The sequence below is a fragment of the Athene noctua genome, chromosome 23 (genome assembly GCF_965140245.1).
Source record: "Athene noctua chromosome 23, bAthNoc1.hap1.1, whole genome shotgun sequence".
Lineage (NCBI taxonomy): Eukaryota > Metazoa > Chordata > Aves > Strigiformes > Strigidae > Athene > Athene noctua.
In genome coordinates, this window is record NC_134059.1 from 3,025,550 (window position 1) to 3,042,669 (window position 17,120).

At 55.2% G+C, this 17,120-nt stretch overlaps 1 protein-coding gene across 1 annotated transcript; it reads left to right on the forward strand.

Annotated features, from left to right (window-relative positions):
• The first annotated feature begins 1,330 nt into the window (after positions 1-1,330).
• DENND2D (DENN domain containing 2D) lies at positions 1,331-15,843 on the forward strand. Its single transcript, XM_074925618.1, has 13 exons — positions 1,331-1,458; positions 5,564-5,748; positions 6,270-6,382; positions 6,495-6,564; positions 7,714-7,791; positions 7,886-8,026; positions 9,905-10,053; positions 10,207-10,384; positions 10,889-10,930; positions 11,300-11,390; positions 11,833-12,072; positions 13,217-13,259; positions 13,693-15,843. The coding sequence occupies exons 1-13, from the start codon at positions 1,404-1,406 to the stop codon at positions 13,742-13,744; spliced, it is 1,437 nt and encodes a 478-aa protein (XP_074781719.1). The 5' UTR covers positions 1,331-1,403; the 3' UTR covers positions 13,745-15,843.
• The last annotated feature ends 1,277 nt before the right edge of the window (positions 15,844-17,120 follow it).

The window sequence follows — 17,120 nt, forward strand, 5'->3', positions numbered from 1 at the left end:
CTGGCTGCAAAACCCACCCTCAAGCTCCAGCTCGCATTCAGGGAAGGGAAGGGGATGGGAGGTGTTGCAAAATATGGAAGGAGGATATTTGGTGTAGGAAATCTGGTCTACATCTGCAAACAGCCATGCTCTGGCATTAGGGCTGAGAACTGTGCACAGCTTGTCACACCTGAAGTCCTCATAATCCATAGCCGTGTCCAAAGCCCCTTCTGTGTGTTTAACTGCTGCACCGCTGTAAAATGGCACAGGAAACACTGGGGGTGGACAGCTTAAGGATGGGAAAAGGGGATTTTTTTTTTTAAAAACATACCACTGGTTTTAAAGAGACCTTCCTTGCTGGTGGGTCTGGAGAGGTAAAACCACCCAGCAAAGCCGAGCAGTGTCCCAGCTGCATGCGCTGACGAACTGCTCTGCCTTGCTGTAACGAAGCTGGATGGCAGCGGGCCTCAAGACCCGCTGAGGTGCCTCTGAGTCAGTCAGAGACGGGGATAAACCTCTGCCCGATGGAGAAACGCCAGCTAGGGGAAAGCACAACCTGGCTGGTGCTTCCAAGAGGAGCCAGGACAAGCTCACGACCGATGGCACGGTGGCATTGTCAGGGCGGCTCAGCTGACTCCCCATCGCGAGTGGGAAAACCCAAAACCTTCGTGCCCTGGAGGGGACGCTTCAGCATCACCCCCCGGCCCCACTGTGGGCTCCGTCCCTGGGACAAGCAGGTTCCTGGGGAGAAAAGGGTTTGGGGGAGGCAGGGAGGCCAGAGCAGGGTGCTGGAGGTTGGGGCAAAGCCACCCCTTGTCCCCGGGGTCCCTGCCCCGATTCCTGTGCCCAGCCGTGCCCTGTGCCCCTACGCGGGCTGTGCCCGGATCCCCACCGGGATGCCCAGCCCCGTGTGCAGGGTGCTCAGCTCCCCAGCGCCCGGTGCCCCCGGGACCCCCGTATCCAGCTTCTTCCCGGATCTCCCGTGCCCGGTGCCTCTGGTAGCCCCGTATCCAGGTTCTTCCCGGATCCCCGTGCCCGGTTTTCCCGGATCCCCCGTGCCCGGTTCCTTCCGGCATCCTCGTACCCAGGGGTTCTCCCGACTCCCCTATTCCCGGTGTCCCGAGTGCGCTCGGTGCCGGCGCTCCCGGCTCTTCCGCAGCCAGGTGCTCCCGGCTCCCCCCTTCCCGATGTTCCCGGGACCCCCACGCCCGGTTCTCCCCGGGAGCCGCTCCCGGGGGTGGGGGGGGCTCCCCGTGCCCCGGCCGGTTCCAGGTGCGGCCCGTCCCCCCCCCCGGGCCGCTCCTCCTCTCCTCTCCGCCCCGTCCCGTCCCGTCCCTCCTCCCCCGGGAAAGCTGAAGCGGGGCGGGCGGAAGCCGAACCCTCCCCGCCGGGCCGCGCCGCACCGGGGCCGCGCCGGGGCCACCATGGCTTCCATCGGCAACTTCTTCCGACGGAGCCTGCGGCGCTCCGGCCGCAGAGGTGAGGGGCGGGAGGGGACACCGGGGGGGGACACAGCCCCGCGCCGGGCTCCGGGGGAAGTGCCGGTGCCGGTGTTGGTACCGGTATCGCTGCCGGGACCGGGGCCGGTGCCAGCCCGGGGCCGCGGCTGCCGGCGGAGCGGGGACTTTCCCGGGCAGCGCAGCGCGGCCGCGCCGGGTGGCACCGCCGGTTGCGGGGAGCGGCACCGGCACCGGCTCGGTGCCCTCCAGCCCTGCCCCTAGGCGCTCGCCCTACGGAGCCCACCCGGGCCGCCTGCCCCCGGGGCTGACCCCATCTCCCAGGGCTTGCTCCATCCCCAGGCGCTTCCCCCCGCCCCCGGGAGCTGCACCCCCATCCCGGGAGCTGCACCCCATCCCCGGGAGCCTACCCCGTCCTAAATGAGCCTCCTCCATCCCCCGGGGGTTCACCCCGTCACGGGGGCAGCCCCACAACCTCCCTCTTACCGCATCCCCCAAAGCTTTCCCAGGCGGCCGGGCAGGCCGGAGCGTGGCACCGGGGGATCCGCGGGGACGGTGCCCCGGGGCAGGTCAGTGTCGTGGAACCTTTAGAGGAACGGTGCAGAAATGCGTCCTTTGGGATTTGTGAGCTTTTCCAAGACACAGGATGGATCGTTGGGGTTTTCTGGCCTGCCATATCTCAAGGAGGAGGAGGCTGAGGGGAGCCCTCATCCCTCTCTGCAGCTCCTGACAGGACATTGCAGAGAGGCTGGGGCTGGGCTCTGCTCCCAGGGGATCAGGGACAGGACAAGAGGGAACGGCTGGAAACTGCCACAGGGGAGGGTCAGGCTGGGCATGAGGAAAAAAATGTTTCCCAGCAAGAGTGGTCAGAGAGGAACAGGCTGCCCAGGGAGGGGGGAGTCCCCATCCCTGGGGGGGTTTAAGGGCCGTTGGGATGAGCTGTGGGGGGATGTGGGGTAGGGGAGAACTTTGTGGAGTCGGGCTGAGGGTTGGACTCGATGATCCCGAGGGGCTTTTCCAACCTGAACGATTCTGGGATTCTATAAGCCACAGCAGAGCAGGTTGGGGCAACCTGTGGATTTGGGGGGACGACTGCAAGCCGCCCCCCCCCCCCCCCCCGTTTCTGTTTTGTGCTGGCTGGCTCTTGTTCCGGGTGTGATACGTGATTTTCTGAGCTCAGCAGAAAAGGTGCGATAAAGCAAAAGCCATTTCCTCTCTGCTGGGGCAGGTGGGCGGCTGCACGGTGCGGGAGGCAGAGCTCCCCCACAAACCCTCGTGCCAGGACGGGAGATTTTGGCACACTGCAGCCCGGGAGTTTTCCAGGAGGAGAGAAACAGGTCGTGCTGCATCACAACGCAGGTCTGAGCGCAGCCCTTGGCTGATAAGGAAACCCCACTCTGGCCAGGGAAGCTGGTTGTGCAGCAAAACGTCTTTTTCTTTTAACACCAGCAGCCTCGGTGCCGTTTTTCCGCATGGGCCAGGGCGCACGCTGGCAGCCTTTGCCCTCTCGGTGCCCAGCGGAGGGAGGGGTGAAAATCCACACCACCAGCAGCCGTTTTCCACCCAGGAGCTGCCTGAGCACCCCCGGCCACCTGGCTCCTTCCCCTCCTCGCAGGGGATGCTCCTGCTGCTGGGGAGGCCGGGGGTAGTCCAAGAAATGGGATGTAGTCTCAGGGAATTGCTTTGCTTGGGAGCCGTGGTTTGGGGAGAACCCTCGAGTATCTCATTTGCAATCAGCAGTTCCCAGGACTGAGGACATCTGGCAGGGAGAGGTTGGGATTCATCTTGTAGGAGCCTTTGAAGGTGCTCAAACAAGATCTGTGCTGTTTGTTTGCTGATTTTTTTTCCCCTAAGGGAATAAAATTAACTGCTATAAAAGCATCCCCCAGTCTTCCCCACTTGGACTACGGGACTACAGGAGAGTTGTTGGCCAAAGCTCTTGTGACAGTGGCCTGTGTCCCTGGGACATGCAAGGACTGCAAATCCTGACAGCTTGGGGGAGTGCTGGGGCCTCTGATGCCACATTAAACCCATCCAACGCTGCACGATGGCGCGAGGCCCCGTACATGCCCAGAGCTCATCTTCCAGCCCAGGGATGGGGTACTGCAGCCTCGGAGGGATCTGGGCTCTCTCTGCCAGCGAGGGCTTTGCAAGCAGACCCTGCGCAGGGGAGTGCTGCCGGGTGACACCGCCCTTCGGCAGGGCTGGCCGTGCCGGGTCACGCGTTGGGCAGGTGCGTGGGTCAGTTTGCGGGAGGCAGCCCCGCAGCCCAGCAGGACCAGCCTCCGCGGAGCAGTGGGTTTTACTCGGCTGTTTGAAAACCCTGTGGAAAAGATGCAAATCCAGCCCTTGCTTGAGAGCGTGTCTTGTATTCTCTGAAATGCAGGAGGGGACTGGATAGGCAGGATTTAACCGGATTTGCACCTTAGCCTAACAATCTGTGATGGGAAAACAACCATCACCAGCATCCAGCGAAGACAGGGGATGCCAGCAGCCCTTCCCACCACACAGCCCGATCCCCTGTGGTCCCAGCAAGAACCTCCTGCCCCGGCCCCGTAGGTGAGATTGGACCACTGAAGCTGTTGCTGGAGCATCCCAAGGAGGAGCAGGAGAAGCAAGGAGCATCCTGTTGCCTGATTTTCCCTGGCCTGGAGCACCTTGCTGGGCTGTCACACAGGTGATCCCCACCGAGGACAAACCAGACGTGTTTGCAGCCAGGTCTCATCCTCAGGATACTCCTGGGCTTCCCCCTGCTGTGAAGGAACCTATTTGGGATGAATTTCACCCTGACAAGAGGAAGGACTTTGCATGTGGAGGTGGAGCAGCCTCAGGGTGTATCTGGGGGTGGCTTCATGATCTCCCTACCCCGAGCTGGGAAGGGCATTTCTGGTCCCTGGGAAGGGACATCGCATGGTGGGTCTGTGAGTGTCACCTTCTGGGATGAGCTTTCTGCTCCTGTCAGCTCCTGATGATCTGGAGTGAAGGCTGGAAAGGTGTTTCCAGCCTAAAGGTGGCAGCTTCAGAGCTGGAGGGTTACATGGGATGGGGTGTCCACCAGCACTGGTTTCGAAGGAGGGTGTCATGCACGGAGGAGAAGCAGCCGGCCACAGCCACACACTGCCCTGCCGAGCTGCAGCACAACCAAAAGAGCCCAGGGCCAAACTCCAGGATGTTGGAACAAATTGCAAGAGTCAGTCATTTCATCCAGACAAACTTTTATTTTCCTGCCTGTTATTCCTAGGAGCTCCCCACCGTAATCAGAGCCAAGACCAAGCCTGGGACAGTTTTGGTGCCAGGAACCAGGGAATTAGTCACAAGCAGCTGCTGGGAGAGGGAAGAGCTGTGGCATGGCCTGGCCAGAGCCTCCCGCTGGCATTTTCCTCCACTGCTTCCCAGCCCTCAGATCTCACTGCCCCACCACGATCCTCCCAGGGCCACTGGAGATGTCGGCTTGGGCTCTCTTCACTCTTACTTCTAGTTTTTTGGGTTGTGACAGCTGACACTTCCCAGCTGTCCTCCCCAACCGGCTGAACAAGAAATGGGATGTAGTCTCAGGGAATTGCTTTGCTTGGGAGCTGTGGTTTGGGGAGAACCCTCGAGTATCTCATTTGCAATCAGCAGTTCCCAGGACTGAGGACATCTGGCAGGGAGAGGTTGGGATTCATCTTGTTGGAGCCTTTGAAGGTGCTCAAACAAGATCTGTGCTGTTTGTTTGCTGGTTTTTTCCCCTAAGGGAATAAAATTAACGGCTATAAAAGCATTCCCACACCTTCTCACAGATGCTTTCTGCAGAGACCATCCGTTCACCACCATCCCATGTGCTGGTTTTGCTCTGGGCATCCCTCTGCCCTCCCTGGGATGGGCCAAAGGGGGGCTGGGGGTGTCTGATGGCACTTTGATTTTATCCAAAAGACTCATCAAAGCCGTTTCTCTTTCCTTACTGTGCCCTGTGCCCACATGTCTCCAGCTGTTCACTGTCAGGGACCAAAACACCCTGTGCACCAGGTCCTGGTTCCCTCCAGCCACTTTGTCCATCCTTGTGTAGCATCTCCTCTCCTTCCATCAGGACGCCTCCTGACCTTTCATTTCACTCTGCTCTGTTTTCTGGGGGGATTTTTTGGCTACAGGAGGAAAAGAGGAGGCCTCTGTTGCAGAAAATAACCCCTCACGAGTGCCACAGGGGAAGCCTGGAGAGCGAAGCTCCATCCTCTATTCTGCTGGACAGTTTTTCTTTGAGTACCTGGTGGTGGTGTCGCTGAAGAAGATGTCAGATGGACATTATGAACCCAAGATAACCTACCAGTTCCCAAAGGTATTTACTCCTGTGTTCCTGGGAAGAATATTCAAAATTTAGAGGAAAAGGGGATGTTGCTCCTTCCCCTTCACTAGAGCTGGGAGAAAACAGAAAAATACCCTGTGCCCTGAAGTCACAGACCCAAACCCCGGGGCTTTGCCTGTCATGGGTTGGGGTTGCTGGGCCCATCTGTCCCTCCCTGTGGACCAAGCTCTGGGCCACAAACTCCAGGTGGAAAATCCCAGGGTGGTCCCTTGTATCCTGTCCCAGAAGGGGAAACCACAGCAGCAAAATCACACCATGGGGAGGTGGCACAGGAGAAGATCCCCTCTTTGCAGAGGGGGCCCTGGGGGCCTCTGCTTTGCCCCACTATCTGTGGGGTAAAAGAGTCAAAAATTGGATTTTTGGGAGATGATTGTCCAGGGATGTGCAGGCACTCTCTGCTTTGGTCCGAGCTGGGGGTTGCTTTGGGACACACCCCATCCCCTGGGGCTATGGGCCCCCTCATCACTCTGACTCTTGTCATCGCTTTGTTCCAGCGCGAGAACTTGCTGAAGGGCCAGAAGGAGGAGGAGGAACGTCTCCTGCAAGCCATCCCCCTCTTCTGCTTCCCTGACGGCAACAACTGGGCCCCGGTCACTGAGTTTACCAGGTACCTCCCCCGCTGTGGGGTCTCAGCTGTGGTTTCCCACCCTGTGCTGTTGCACCCAAGGGCTGTGGGCTGGAAGAGCTGTCCCATACCCATGCGTTGTCTTTCCTTGCAGCGAAACCTTCTCTTTCGTCCTGACCAATGTGGATGGCAGCAGGAAGATCGGCTACTGCAGGCGGCTGCTGGTGAGCACCCCACGGCCTGTACACCCATTGCTGGGTCGGCGGTGGCCATGCCACCGCATCCCCGTGGTGGGACATGGTGCCTTCTGCCGTGCCTGAAACACAGCTCCTGGGCATGTGCCTTAGAAAGCCACTTGCCTTGACAAGATGATGACAAGCAGCAATGGGGTGCCCAAAAGGATTCCTCTGGAGATTTCTTCTGCTAGGGCATCACTTGGGTACTGGGTGGAGGAAAACAGCATTTGCTGTAGCCCAGGGCTGACCTGAAATGCAACCAGGAGATGCGACGGTTGGGAGGTGCCATTCCCTGTACCTGTGGTCGCTGCCTCCCCACTGATGTGCAGCTTCCCTGGCTCCTTTCCCTTGGCCCAGCAGTCAGGATGGTTGCAAATCCCACTCGGGATCAGGGTGCGGATGCACATGCGCCCATCCAGATGTCAAGGAGCCAGGTGCCCTCAGCCCCATTCCCCAAAACCTGCATTCGAGCAGTGGCTGCCTTTCTCAGCTCATGGATTTGGCCAGCTCGGGGACGGTGAGGCGCAGTGGAGGTCATCCTTGGCTGCTGATTTACACACAGACTGCTTAAATGGGGACGTAAAGCCACGGGGCCATATGCCATGGCTTAATGACTTGCTGGATACCATCACCATTTCATTCTCTGGCAAACCTGCCCACTTCTGCATCTAGGGCTGAGCTGTGGCTGTTTGAACTGCATGTCCGGAGGGCTGAAAGCACAGAGAGCAAACAGACCCAGGATAATCCAGTTGGAAAGGGAAAAACAGCCTAGGCACTCATCCCCCTGGTCCCTGCTTCAGTGGGAGGCAGGATTAGCCCCGAGGGTGGTGGGGTAGGAGGTCTCAGAGGGCACATGTCTGGAAACAAGGAAAGTTTGGGAATATACCGAAAGGATTTGCACCAAAACAATTAACAACTTTGGCATCTGAATTGCCCTCTCCTGGTCCTGGGCAGCCTCTGCTTTTACAGCACTAACTGCATCCTTGGCCTGAGCCCCAGCTCTGAAAATCCCCCAGTGGGTGATTGGGCGTTTTGGGCCAGGGGGGTGAGCAGGGCCAGGGGGGATCTCTGGGGAGAGCACAGAGCTGGTGCGGTGGGGCTGGGAGATGCTCACACCCTTTTCCCATCCTCTTCCAGCCATCCGGCCGTGGTGTCCGCCTCCCTGAAGTCTTCTGCATCATCAGCTGCCTGGGCTGCTTCGGGCTCTTCTCCAAGGTAGGGGTGTGGTGGCTCCGTCTGGCTCGTGGTGGCCCAGGCAGCCACTTCGTTGCCGGCCGGGGTTTCACAGCTCACTTTTTTTCTCCCTCAGATCCTGGACGAGGTGGAGAAGAGACGCCAGATCTCCATGGCAGTGATTTACCCGTTCATGCAGGGCCTTCGGGAATCACCCTTCCCAGCCCCAGGGAAAACTGTCACCATTAAAAGCTTCATCCCTGAGTCAGGCACAGAGGTTAGTGGGGGTCTCGGGGGCTCAGCAGCAGTTCCTGGACTGCTCCAACATGGGGAGCCTGGACCATCTCTGGGAGCGTCCTCCACACCTGCAGCACCCATGGGTGCTCGCTGGAGCAGTGGGTGCTGGGTTGCGCTGCCGGAGGCCTCATGCCCTGGGGAAATGGGTGCCACTTCCCTCCTGGTCCAGGAGGAGAGCAGCAAGCAGTGCAGATGAGGATGGAGCCCATCCACAGGCGATGCTGCCCCACCTTTGCATCCTTGCAAAGCAGCATCGTTGCAGCTCCATCAGCCTCGAGCTGGAGCTGCCAGCACAAAACCACCAGCACAAAACCTCCCCGGTTGCCATTTCTTAACAGGTCGGTGCTTGCACAGCCTTTACGCCAGGGCGGTGCGTCACATCAGGGGCCGCGGAGTGGGGCTGGCTGCACCCCACTTGTGAGCCGGCGTTCGCACCCCTGGGTGCAGCGTGCAGGGCTGTCGGGGCGCACAGTGGTGCGGGGGCTGTCGCGGGGTGTTACAGGCTGCAGCCTCCCCTCTGCACCGCGGCGCTCAGCTCTCAGCCTCGACACCCGCCCCAGTTTAGCATCACGGGCAGGCAGCCACCACGGCGCAGGCATGCGGCAGAGCCCGGCCTTTACCTGTGGAAAGATCTGATAGAGGCTCGGTGCCCGTGGGGCTGATCTCGCCCACGCACAGCTCAGGCTCGCACAGGCAGAGCCTTTTCTTTTGCGTTTTTCTTTCTCTTGTGGCAAAGCTGCGTTGGAAAAAGGCGATCTGCCTTGGTACCGGGCAAAATAACCTCAGTGCTGAGCATCCCAGGGACACGTCCTGCCAGGGTGGGTCTGAGAGCAAGATCCCTTCTCTCTAGTGCAAGTTAGCAGCTGGCTATCAAATTGCAAGAGATTTCTTCATCAGGAAGGCTTGTGCAAGGGCTGTGCAGGTTGCTCAATGCTCTGGCCACGGGCCAGGCTGCAGGGAGCGCAGCTGGGGTGACGGGGAAGGAGGTTGTATGAAGATGTTCTTCGAAAGTGCTGTGCTTTGGGGCTCCAGGCAGGGGCTGGAGCAAGTTGAAGAGATCAGGGACAGAACAGGGAAAGGGGTGAAAATAAATCCTGGGTACCACATGAGCTGGGAATTGCGCAGGATTTGTGCTGGTAAAGGGCTGTGGAGCCCAGCCAAGCCCTGTGCTGGCTGGGAAGATGCTGCTTTGCTGGAAAGGCGGCCTGGCACAGAGAGGAGGGGGATTTTCTCCCCTGTAAAGCTGGGGAGAGGGGCCAGGACTGTGTCATGAGCTGCACAGTCTGGTTAACTCTTCAGTGGTCACCACCTCGGGGCTGCCTGCAGCGGGGCAGAGGTACCATCAACCAGCTTGGGAGACTCTTGTCTGGTGCAAAGCCAGCAGAATAGACAGAACACCTGCAAATATCCATTAGATAATTCACTTTTGGGCTGTCCTAGCAAGGACGAGGCAAGCTGACCCTCCTGGAAAGGCTTTTGAGGAAGTTTTTGTGTTTTTTATAGCAGAAGTCAGGCTCTCCTCCCTCTCCTGGGCAACATTTGCCATCAGATGGCTGTCAGCTGCTGAGGTGGGGGCACGTCCTTGTGAGTGCTGGAGGAAACAGGCATTTTGGTTAAAAACACAGTGCCCCAATAAATAAACCTCACAGTGCACATTGTCACTGGCTTCCCCTTCATCCTCAGCGTGGCACAGCCCACATCTACAGGAAGGACAAGATGAGCTTTTCCCCTTGCAGAGGGATGTGATCAAGATGCTGCAAATGCTGGGTCATTAAATGCTCCCAAATCAGGGGTCAGGGTGGCACAGGGGGGAGCGTTGCACCTCCTAAGCCGGGGTTTAGTGGCTCTCCCTCTGCAGATCATCGAGCTCACGCGGCCCGTGGATGCCCACCTGGAGCACGTGGAGTTTCAGGCTCTGCTCCAGCGGCTCAGCCCCCACCTCATCCTGCACATCTTTGCCTCTGCCGTGTTGGAGCGACGGCTCATTTTCCTGGCAGAGGAGCTGAGGTGAGTCCTGATCTGTTTATTTTAACATAAAATAAAAAAACCCACCCTTGAAGGAGCGCAGGATGTAGCTGAGCTCGGGGCGGGGTGTTGCCTCTGAGCAGTGAAGTTCCCTTTCCTCATGCAATGCCACCACAATGGCTCCTTGTCCTGCAGCGTCCTGTCGCAGTGCATCCACGCAGTGGCTGCTCTCCTCTACCCCTTCACCTGGGCTCACACTTACATCCCCGTGGTCCCTGAGTGCCTGCTCGACACTGTCTGCTGCCCCACGCCCTTCATGGTCGGCATCCAGATGCGGCACTTGGAGCGGGTCCTGGACCAGCCAATGGAGGAGGTATTTCATCTGGCGGGAGGGGAAGCATCTGCATGGAGCCATTGGTTAGTTTGCGACCCTGGGTTTGGGTTGGCTCTGGGGCTGGAGGATCTGATTGTGCTATTTTCCAGTCCAAGGAGGCTGAAGATTGGGGCTTCTTGTACATCCCCTCCTCTTGGCACCTGGGGCAACACCTCCATATCCCCCTGGGTGCTGCCGGTCACCCCAGGACCTGCAGGCCTGACCCTGGGGGCTCAAGGAGCTGCTGTTGGCCAGGCTGGCTCTTGGCATCATCTCAACCTTGCAGAAGCGGAGTAGAGCTGCGTGGAGACAAGACCAAGCCTGCAGCAATTATAGTCCCTGGTGGGATGCTCTGGTCTCCCCACCCAGGTCCCTCCAGCACAGAGGCATTGATCCCTCTCCTGCTACACTCGCGTGGACACACCGGTCTGATCCCAAAACAGGTGTGAGGAATCCTGGATGCCTTGGTAGGGCTAAACCTGGTCACTCTCTGCTCTCTTTCAGGCTCTGATAGTTGACCTCTGCGAAGGAAAGATCCTCCGGGCGGTAGGTCCCCCTGTGCAGGACATGGGGCTGGGGTGGGGGGGCTCCCCTAGCCTGGGTAGCCCCGGGAAGGGTCCCTTTCCCCTCGGTGCTGGCTACCTGGCAGCTTTCACATTTTGGGGGCAGAGTCATCTCAGTGTCAGCCATCCAGGGGGAGTGTCCCATGAAGGGATGTCTCCAGCCACTGCATCCATCCTGTCATGATGTGTTGGGCATCCCACTCCCATAATCACTGCAGCACCCTGCAAAGATAATTCATTAATGAGCTCTGCAGAAAGCCCCCCACTGATGGGCTTCATTAACTGCTACCCGCAGCCATCTGAGGTGGGTTCCCACCGGTGCTGGGTGCTTCATGGCCCTGTTGCCTTCCAGGTCGGCGATGAGGAGGAGATCTTGCCCATCAAGCTGCAGAACGAGATGCTGACGTCTCTGAACAGGCACAACAACAACAACAACGTACACAGTAAGGGCGTCTCTTTACACAGAGTAAAACACACGCAAGCTGCCCTCTGCAGATGGCCAGAGTCCTCAGTGAAACGACTTTCCTAAAGGCACCTGGCCTGCAATGTTTCTGCCCCAATTTGCTACAAAATGCAGCCACAGGAGGGAAATCCCTTGGCCTTTCCCCTGTCCTGTGAAACACAAGAGCAGGAACATCTAATTCTGCTGAAAAAAATCAGCTTTTGCCAATATTTGGCCCATAAAGATGCTGCCACCCTGGAAGCCAACACATCCAGTGCTCCTTCAGCAAAACTAGCCTGAGCTTTGTTTACTGGCGGAGGGAGGTTTTAAGCAAATAATTTCTGGGGAGGCAAACACAGACTGCAGAGTGGCCAGGTTAAAATAAGACCTTTCTATGTTCAGAGGTCCCATCACCACCTCTTGTGCTCCGTGTCCTCTTCCAGCATCCGAGCAGGTGAACACGCTCGTCTCTGAAACCTTCGTGCAATTCTTCGTCCGAATGGTTGGCCACTACGCCTCGCACATCAAATGGAGTAAAAACAGCTCAGGCACCTTCCAGGAGCGAGCCTTCTGCAAAGCCATCGCCTCCAAGACCAACCGCAAATTTGTGAAAAAGTTTGTGAAGACGAATATGTTTTCCCTATTTATTGAGGAAGCAGAAAAGAGCAGGATCCCACAGGAAGGTAAACGGTCCCATCTCTCCTTCCCTCTGTGGCCGGTGAGCTCTGCAAAGTCCTGGGCTATTCGGTTAAGGGAAAGAGATGCTCCATGCCCAGGGAGGGATGCAGCTCGAGGCTGAGGATGCTCAGGACAGCGCGTAGCACCCGTTTGCTCTCAACAGCTGCATTTCTCTGTTCCTCTCAAACAATCAAAAAAAATCCCTGGGCTCATTTTAGATCTTGTCGCTTGACTGGGGCCAGGGCAGGCTGACTGAGAGCCCAGTGTCTAGGCAAACATGCCACTAGCAGCACAGATATTTGGCTCGGATGGAGGCAGAGCTGGGAGCTGGCTCCTGGCTGTGCTGCCTGCAAGCCCTGACTCATCTCTGCCGCCAGCTGTGGTGGCTGGGTTGGTCCTTCCCCCTTCCCAGGAATTTACAGGGCATTGGGCTGAACTGAGCCTCCTCCCAGCCCAGGACGAGGACAAACACGAGCAGTGGAGGTTGAGGAAGCCACCCTAAACATCTGCTGGTCGCCAGGGTCATCCTGGCCTGGGAGTTGCTGCCCTCAAGGTCTTGCTGCACTCAGAGAGTGCTATCACTGCTGTCAGTGACTGCCGTGTCAGAGCAAGGCAAACATCCCCTCGGACGGCCCCACGCGGCAGCGAGTGGCTGATGGTGCCCGTGGTGGGTCCCTCTTTGGCCCCTCCGCAGCCTGCCCGGGGAATCGGGGCCCGGCACTGCCTTGGCTTTCTCTGCCCTTTTAAGTCAGACTTGATAGAGCAGGCATGGACCTGGGTCTGCCTGGGGTTGGGAGAGAGGGATGGCACAATCCCAACTTTCTCATTACATTCCCAGCCTACTTCACCCTTCTGGCTATTGGCATTCCCAGGGTCTCCCACTTTCTCCCTTCCTTGCTGGTTGCAGAGGAAACACCAAGACCAAACAGGAGTGAACATGTGGGTTAAAAACTTACACTAACCCAGCACAATGAAGCCCGTTTTGGGTGGGTGAGAGGGATGGGTGGAATTGCAACAACCCCAACTTCACCTGGGTCCTCACTTGGGTGCAGTTGGCCGTAACCCAGCACGATTTGGCTCCCGGGACAGCCCTCTATCCTCCCCAGCTCAAACCCTTCCGTTGCACTAACAACCTTTTCTCATCCACAGCATATTTCCAGAAGAAAATAACAGAGTACCACGAACAGAAGAAGCACCGAAGGGACTCCTGAAGTCCAGCCTGGGAGCACAGGAGCAGGGCTGGGACCGAGCAGGTCTCCCCACCAGCACCACGTGGCACAGACTCGTCGCGTGCCCTAAGTCCAAGGGCAGAACACGCCGGACTCCACTGGATCTGTCCACCGGTTCCTGCCCATGTGTGACTCATGAGATGTGTGGGCAGCACCCAGCACCAGTTTCTACCCTTTCTTTTTTTTTCCTCAGGGCATCATTGCACTGAAAAACTCTTTAGCACAGAGCTAGCAAAGCAGGCTGGGATTTCTCTTCTGATCTTGCTAGCAGTCCGGATGAACTGTGGCTCAAAGTGCCCTGCACAGAGTCTTTGGCCCCACCAGGACCTGACACAGCAAGGGAGGGAAGTCAGGGAGCTTGCTGCAGGACAACAAAGGTTGTAGAGTAATTGTTAGAGAGAAAAAAAAAAAAAAAAAGAAGAAAAAAACACAACAAAAAAAAAGATGAGTAGGAAATAGTGTTATTTCTAATTAAAACAAACCTAGGTTCTGCAAATAAGTAACATCCTATTGAGTAAGTTTCCAAGGTTGCTATTATTAACAAATGTTTCGGTTTGTTTTTTATCAAGATCTGCTCATTGTTAAATACCAGCAGGAACAGTCGTGCTGGATTTTAGCGGTTTCCTCTGTAGCAGCTGTCTGCTTCATTGGTACCACTTAGAGCCCAGTTTAGCTCTTAAAAGAAACAAAAATATTCTTCTCCAACAGGTTATTTATTTGTGCTGTGAGCAAACTGTGAAGGCCACAGGGCTGTGTTTTTAGTAGAAGGAAATGGCTGATTAGCTCTTTGGGTAGGAAGTATTTGTTAAATCCAGCAGTAAAACATGTCGACGTCCTCCTCGTTGCTGGTTCTGATGTCAACTTCTTTAAAAACCTTGCAGTTCACTGAAGCCCTGTCTCTGTAATGTGATGCCTGCAGCAGAGTTAAACCTAAATTATGGTTCTCCCCCTTTCCTAATGCACTTATCTAGAGAATAAATATTGCAGCAGGGGAAGCTGGTGCTGGCTCCAGGTCTGCCTGGTTCTTTCCCAGACAAACCAGGGCAGATGCTTCTCCCAGCGAGGGCTGGGGTCGAGGGGAGCTTCTTCATCCTCTCTGGGATGTTATAGCCAAGCTGCCACATCACTGGGTACCCGTTAGACATGTGCACGCATGCGAGTGTTAACAAAAATATAGTTTAATACAACTTTTGCAGTAGTATTGAATGCCCGGGTAAGAGATTTTACATAAACACTAAAATGTCAGCAGGCTGACTGCCCGCTTTTGCTTTCAGAGCTGTTGAACATCTAACGAAAATGAGACAGATGTAAAGGGCACTTACTTTAGAAGTAACTATTTGTGCAGTCATGCACAAATGTGACAGAAACTCAGCTGGACAGAGGGTACAAACTGAACAGCAATGAAACTCTCTAGCCCTGCTGAAAGAAAATTGTTGATTTTTGTTCATCCCCCATGTGTGTTTGGAGAGGAGAACAAGAATTATTTGTTAGAAAAAAAGGGGATTTTTTGGCATTGTGGGTATCTGCTCTGGCTCCACAAGTTCCCCCTCATGGGTAGAGAGAGTGTTACAGGTTTAACTACCGGAAATTAGAGGCTAGTGGTCTTTTTCTGTGGGTTTCTTATTTTAAAAAGTTCACCTGCCAGCAGAAAATTGTGTGTGTGGATAATCGAGGGCACCTATCAAGAATTATCTCTTTTGAAAAGACCATTTGCCTCCCCTTCCTCCTGCTTGTTCATTACCATTTTGAGAAGATGCCAACCTTTTTGGTTGTGGAGCATTATACCGTTTCATTGAGAAAAATGGGAAGTGGTCCTTGCTTTGACAATAGCTCTTTAGAAAAGAAGAATTAGAAATCACATAAGGGACTGGATTGTGTGGCTGCTTAATTCCTGCCAGAGAAAAATATGATGGAAGGTTATTCCATAGCTGCTGAAATGAAAACAGAGATACAGAAAAGCTGATCCTTAATTTTAAAAAATATGTTGTTCAAGTGTAGCTACCCCAGGACCCCCAAATCTCCTCCCTCACCTCCTCTCACATCTTCTCCCTTTCAGTATGCTGTTACTCTTCCTGACTCCGTCCTTGTTTTCTAAGCCTGTGTGACTGATGTTGGTCTTGCTCAGCAAGTTCTAAGGGTTTCTTGAGCAGGATTGGCCTGAACCTTGAAAAGCAGCTTGATATCATCACACTTGCTTACTCACCCAACTGGTGCAACCTGGCAAGAGCTTTAACACCCTCCCTTTAACGCCCAGAGGGTGGGCAGGCTGCATATTGCAAGAAGTATGCACATCCCTGTGATCAGTCAAGATCGGTGAAGAAAGAAGACATCATGCTGAAACGGCAGGTGATGAATAAAATATTTATTTCTTTGAACTCAGCCTGCTGCTTCTTAAACCACCTGCTTGTAGGTGGGGGCACTGTGTTTGCTGCTGGAGACACTGGGGTAAATTCAGCTGCTGTTTGTTCAGAGCACAGACACAGCCCGTTGGGCTCAGGTCACGTTGCAGCAGATCAGCAAAAAACGCAGCATATTTTAAAATCCTACTTCCTGCTCAACATTTCTCTAACACTTGATCTAAGACTACAACAGTAAATAAAACAGTGCCAAGAAATGTTTCCTTGAACTGGAAAGGGCTCATTTATTCTGCTAAATTGTTAACATAGTTCCCAGCGTAGTATTAGCCAACTCACACTCGTACAAACAACTCCCAGGCATGGTTTGGGAGGCAGCTCAGGCATCGCTCCTGATTTGAGGTTCAAGTCCTGCTACGCAGCTGCCCTGCTTGGAAGAGAAACTTCATGTTATGGCATGTGTCACCCTCTGCCAGCTGACCTCAGTGCCAGCTAATAGTCCTGGGTATATTTAACCTACCAGAGTCAACACACTCATTATGGCTAAGTGCTTTCAGATTGCCCCAGTGCAGTAATAGATGCAGCTCCCTCCTCAGACCACTTCCCACCTGGCTATAAGCTCTGAAAACTGCTGCAATCTTCACCTCCTGCTCTCTGGAAGTGATTAAACTTCTCTGCAACTCCATTCCAAACTCCAAGATGGAACATAGCAGCGCTGGATGCACCTAGTGCATGCAGGGTAGGAAGGAAAGAAGAGAAGAATACTAGTAGGAAAAAAACCTGGCACACAGATGAAACAGAAACAGGGCCTGAGGTATCTTGACCTGTCTCCCTCCTGTGTTAAACTCCTTGCCAAAGCAAGGGAACTCCTTTACCAGTTCTCAGAAGAGGAGGCAACACTCCAAGTGGAAGTTTTCAGCTTGCCTTTACAGCTTTAGGAGAAAACGTGCTTAACAGAGAACAGGTTGTAGTCGTTTTGAAAGAAGTATACTCAGACCCAGGTGTTCAGGAAGCTCAACAGGCTGCTGTTGCAAAAGCTCTTCCTTCTAAGTGTGTTCTCAGTGCAACAGAAAGTGAAAAAGCATGTCACAACATTAGGCTGGGCCCTTCTCCTTCTCAACTCCTTCAGCAGCCCTAAGGTAACCCGTGATCACAAGACAGTGCTGTAATGTGCAAGTGCCAGGGGTAAAGTTAATGTGTGCCATTATTTATTACAGGCACTTATACAATACCTATATGCACAGCAACACTTTATACCACTTGGATTACCAGCAGTAACTATTCCCTGATAACACTGAAACTTTATCAGGATAGAAATGGGGATTTTTTTCCTGGCTGGGTGAACACAGAGGGCATTCAAACTTCCAGGCAGTGAAAAGCTGAGGAAAAGGTGCCCTACTGCATTTCCTCAATAACAGGCTTTAGCTTAGACATGTTTTGTAAATGAAAGTTTGGTCCTAGACGACCCTT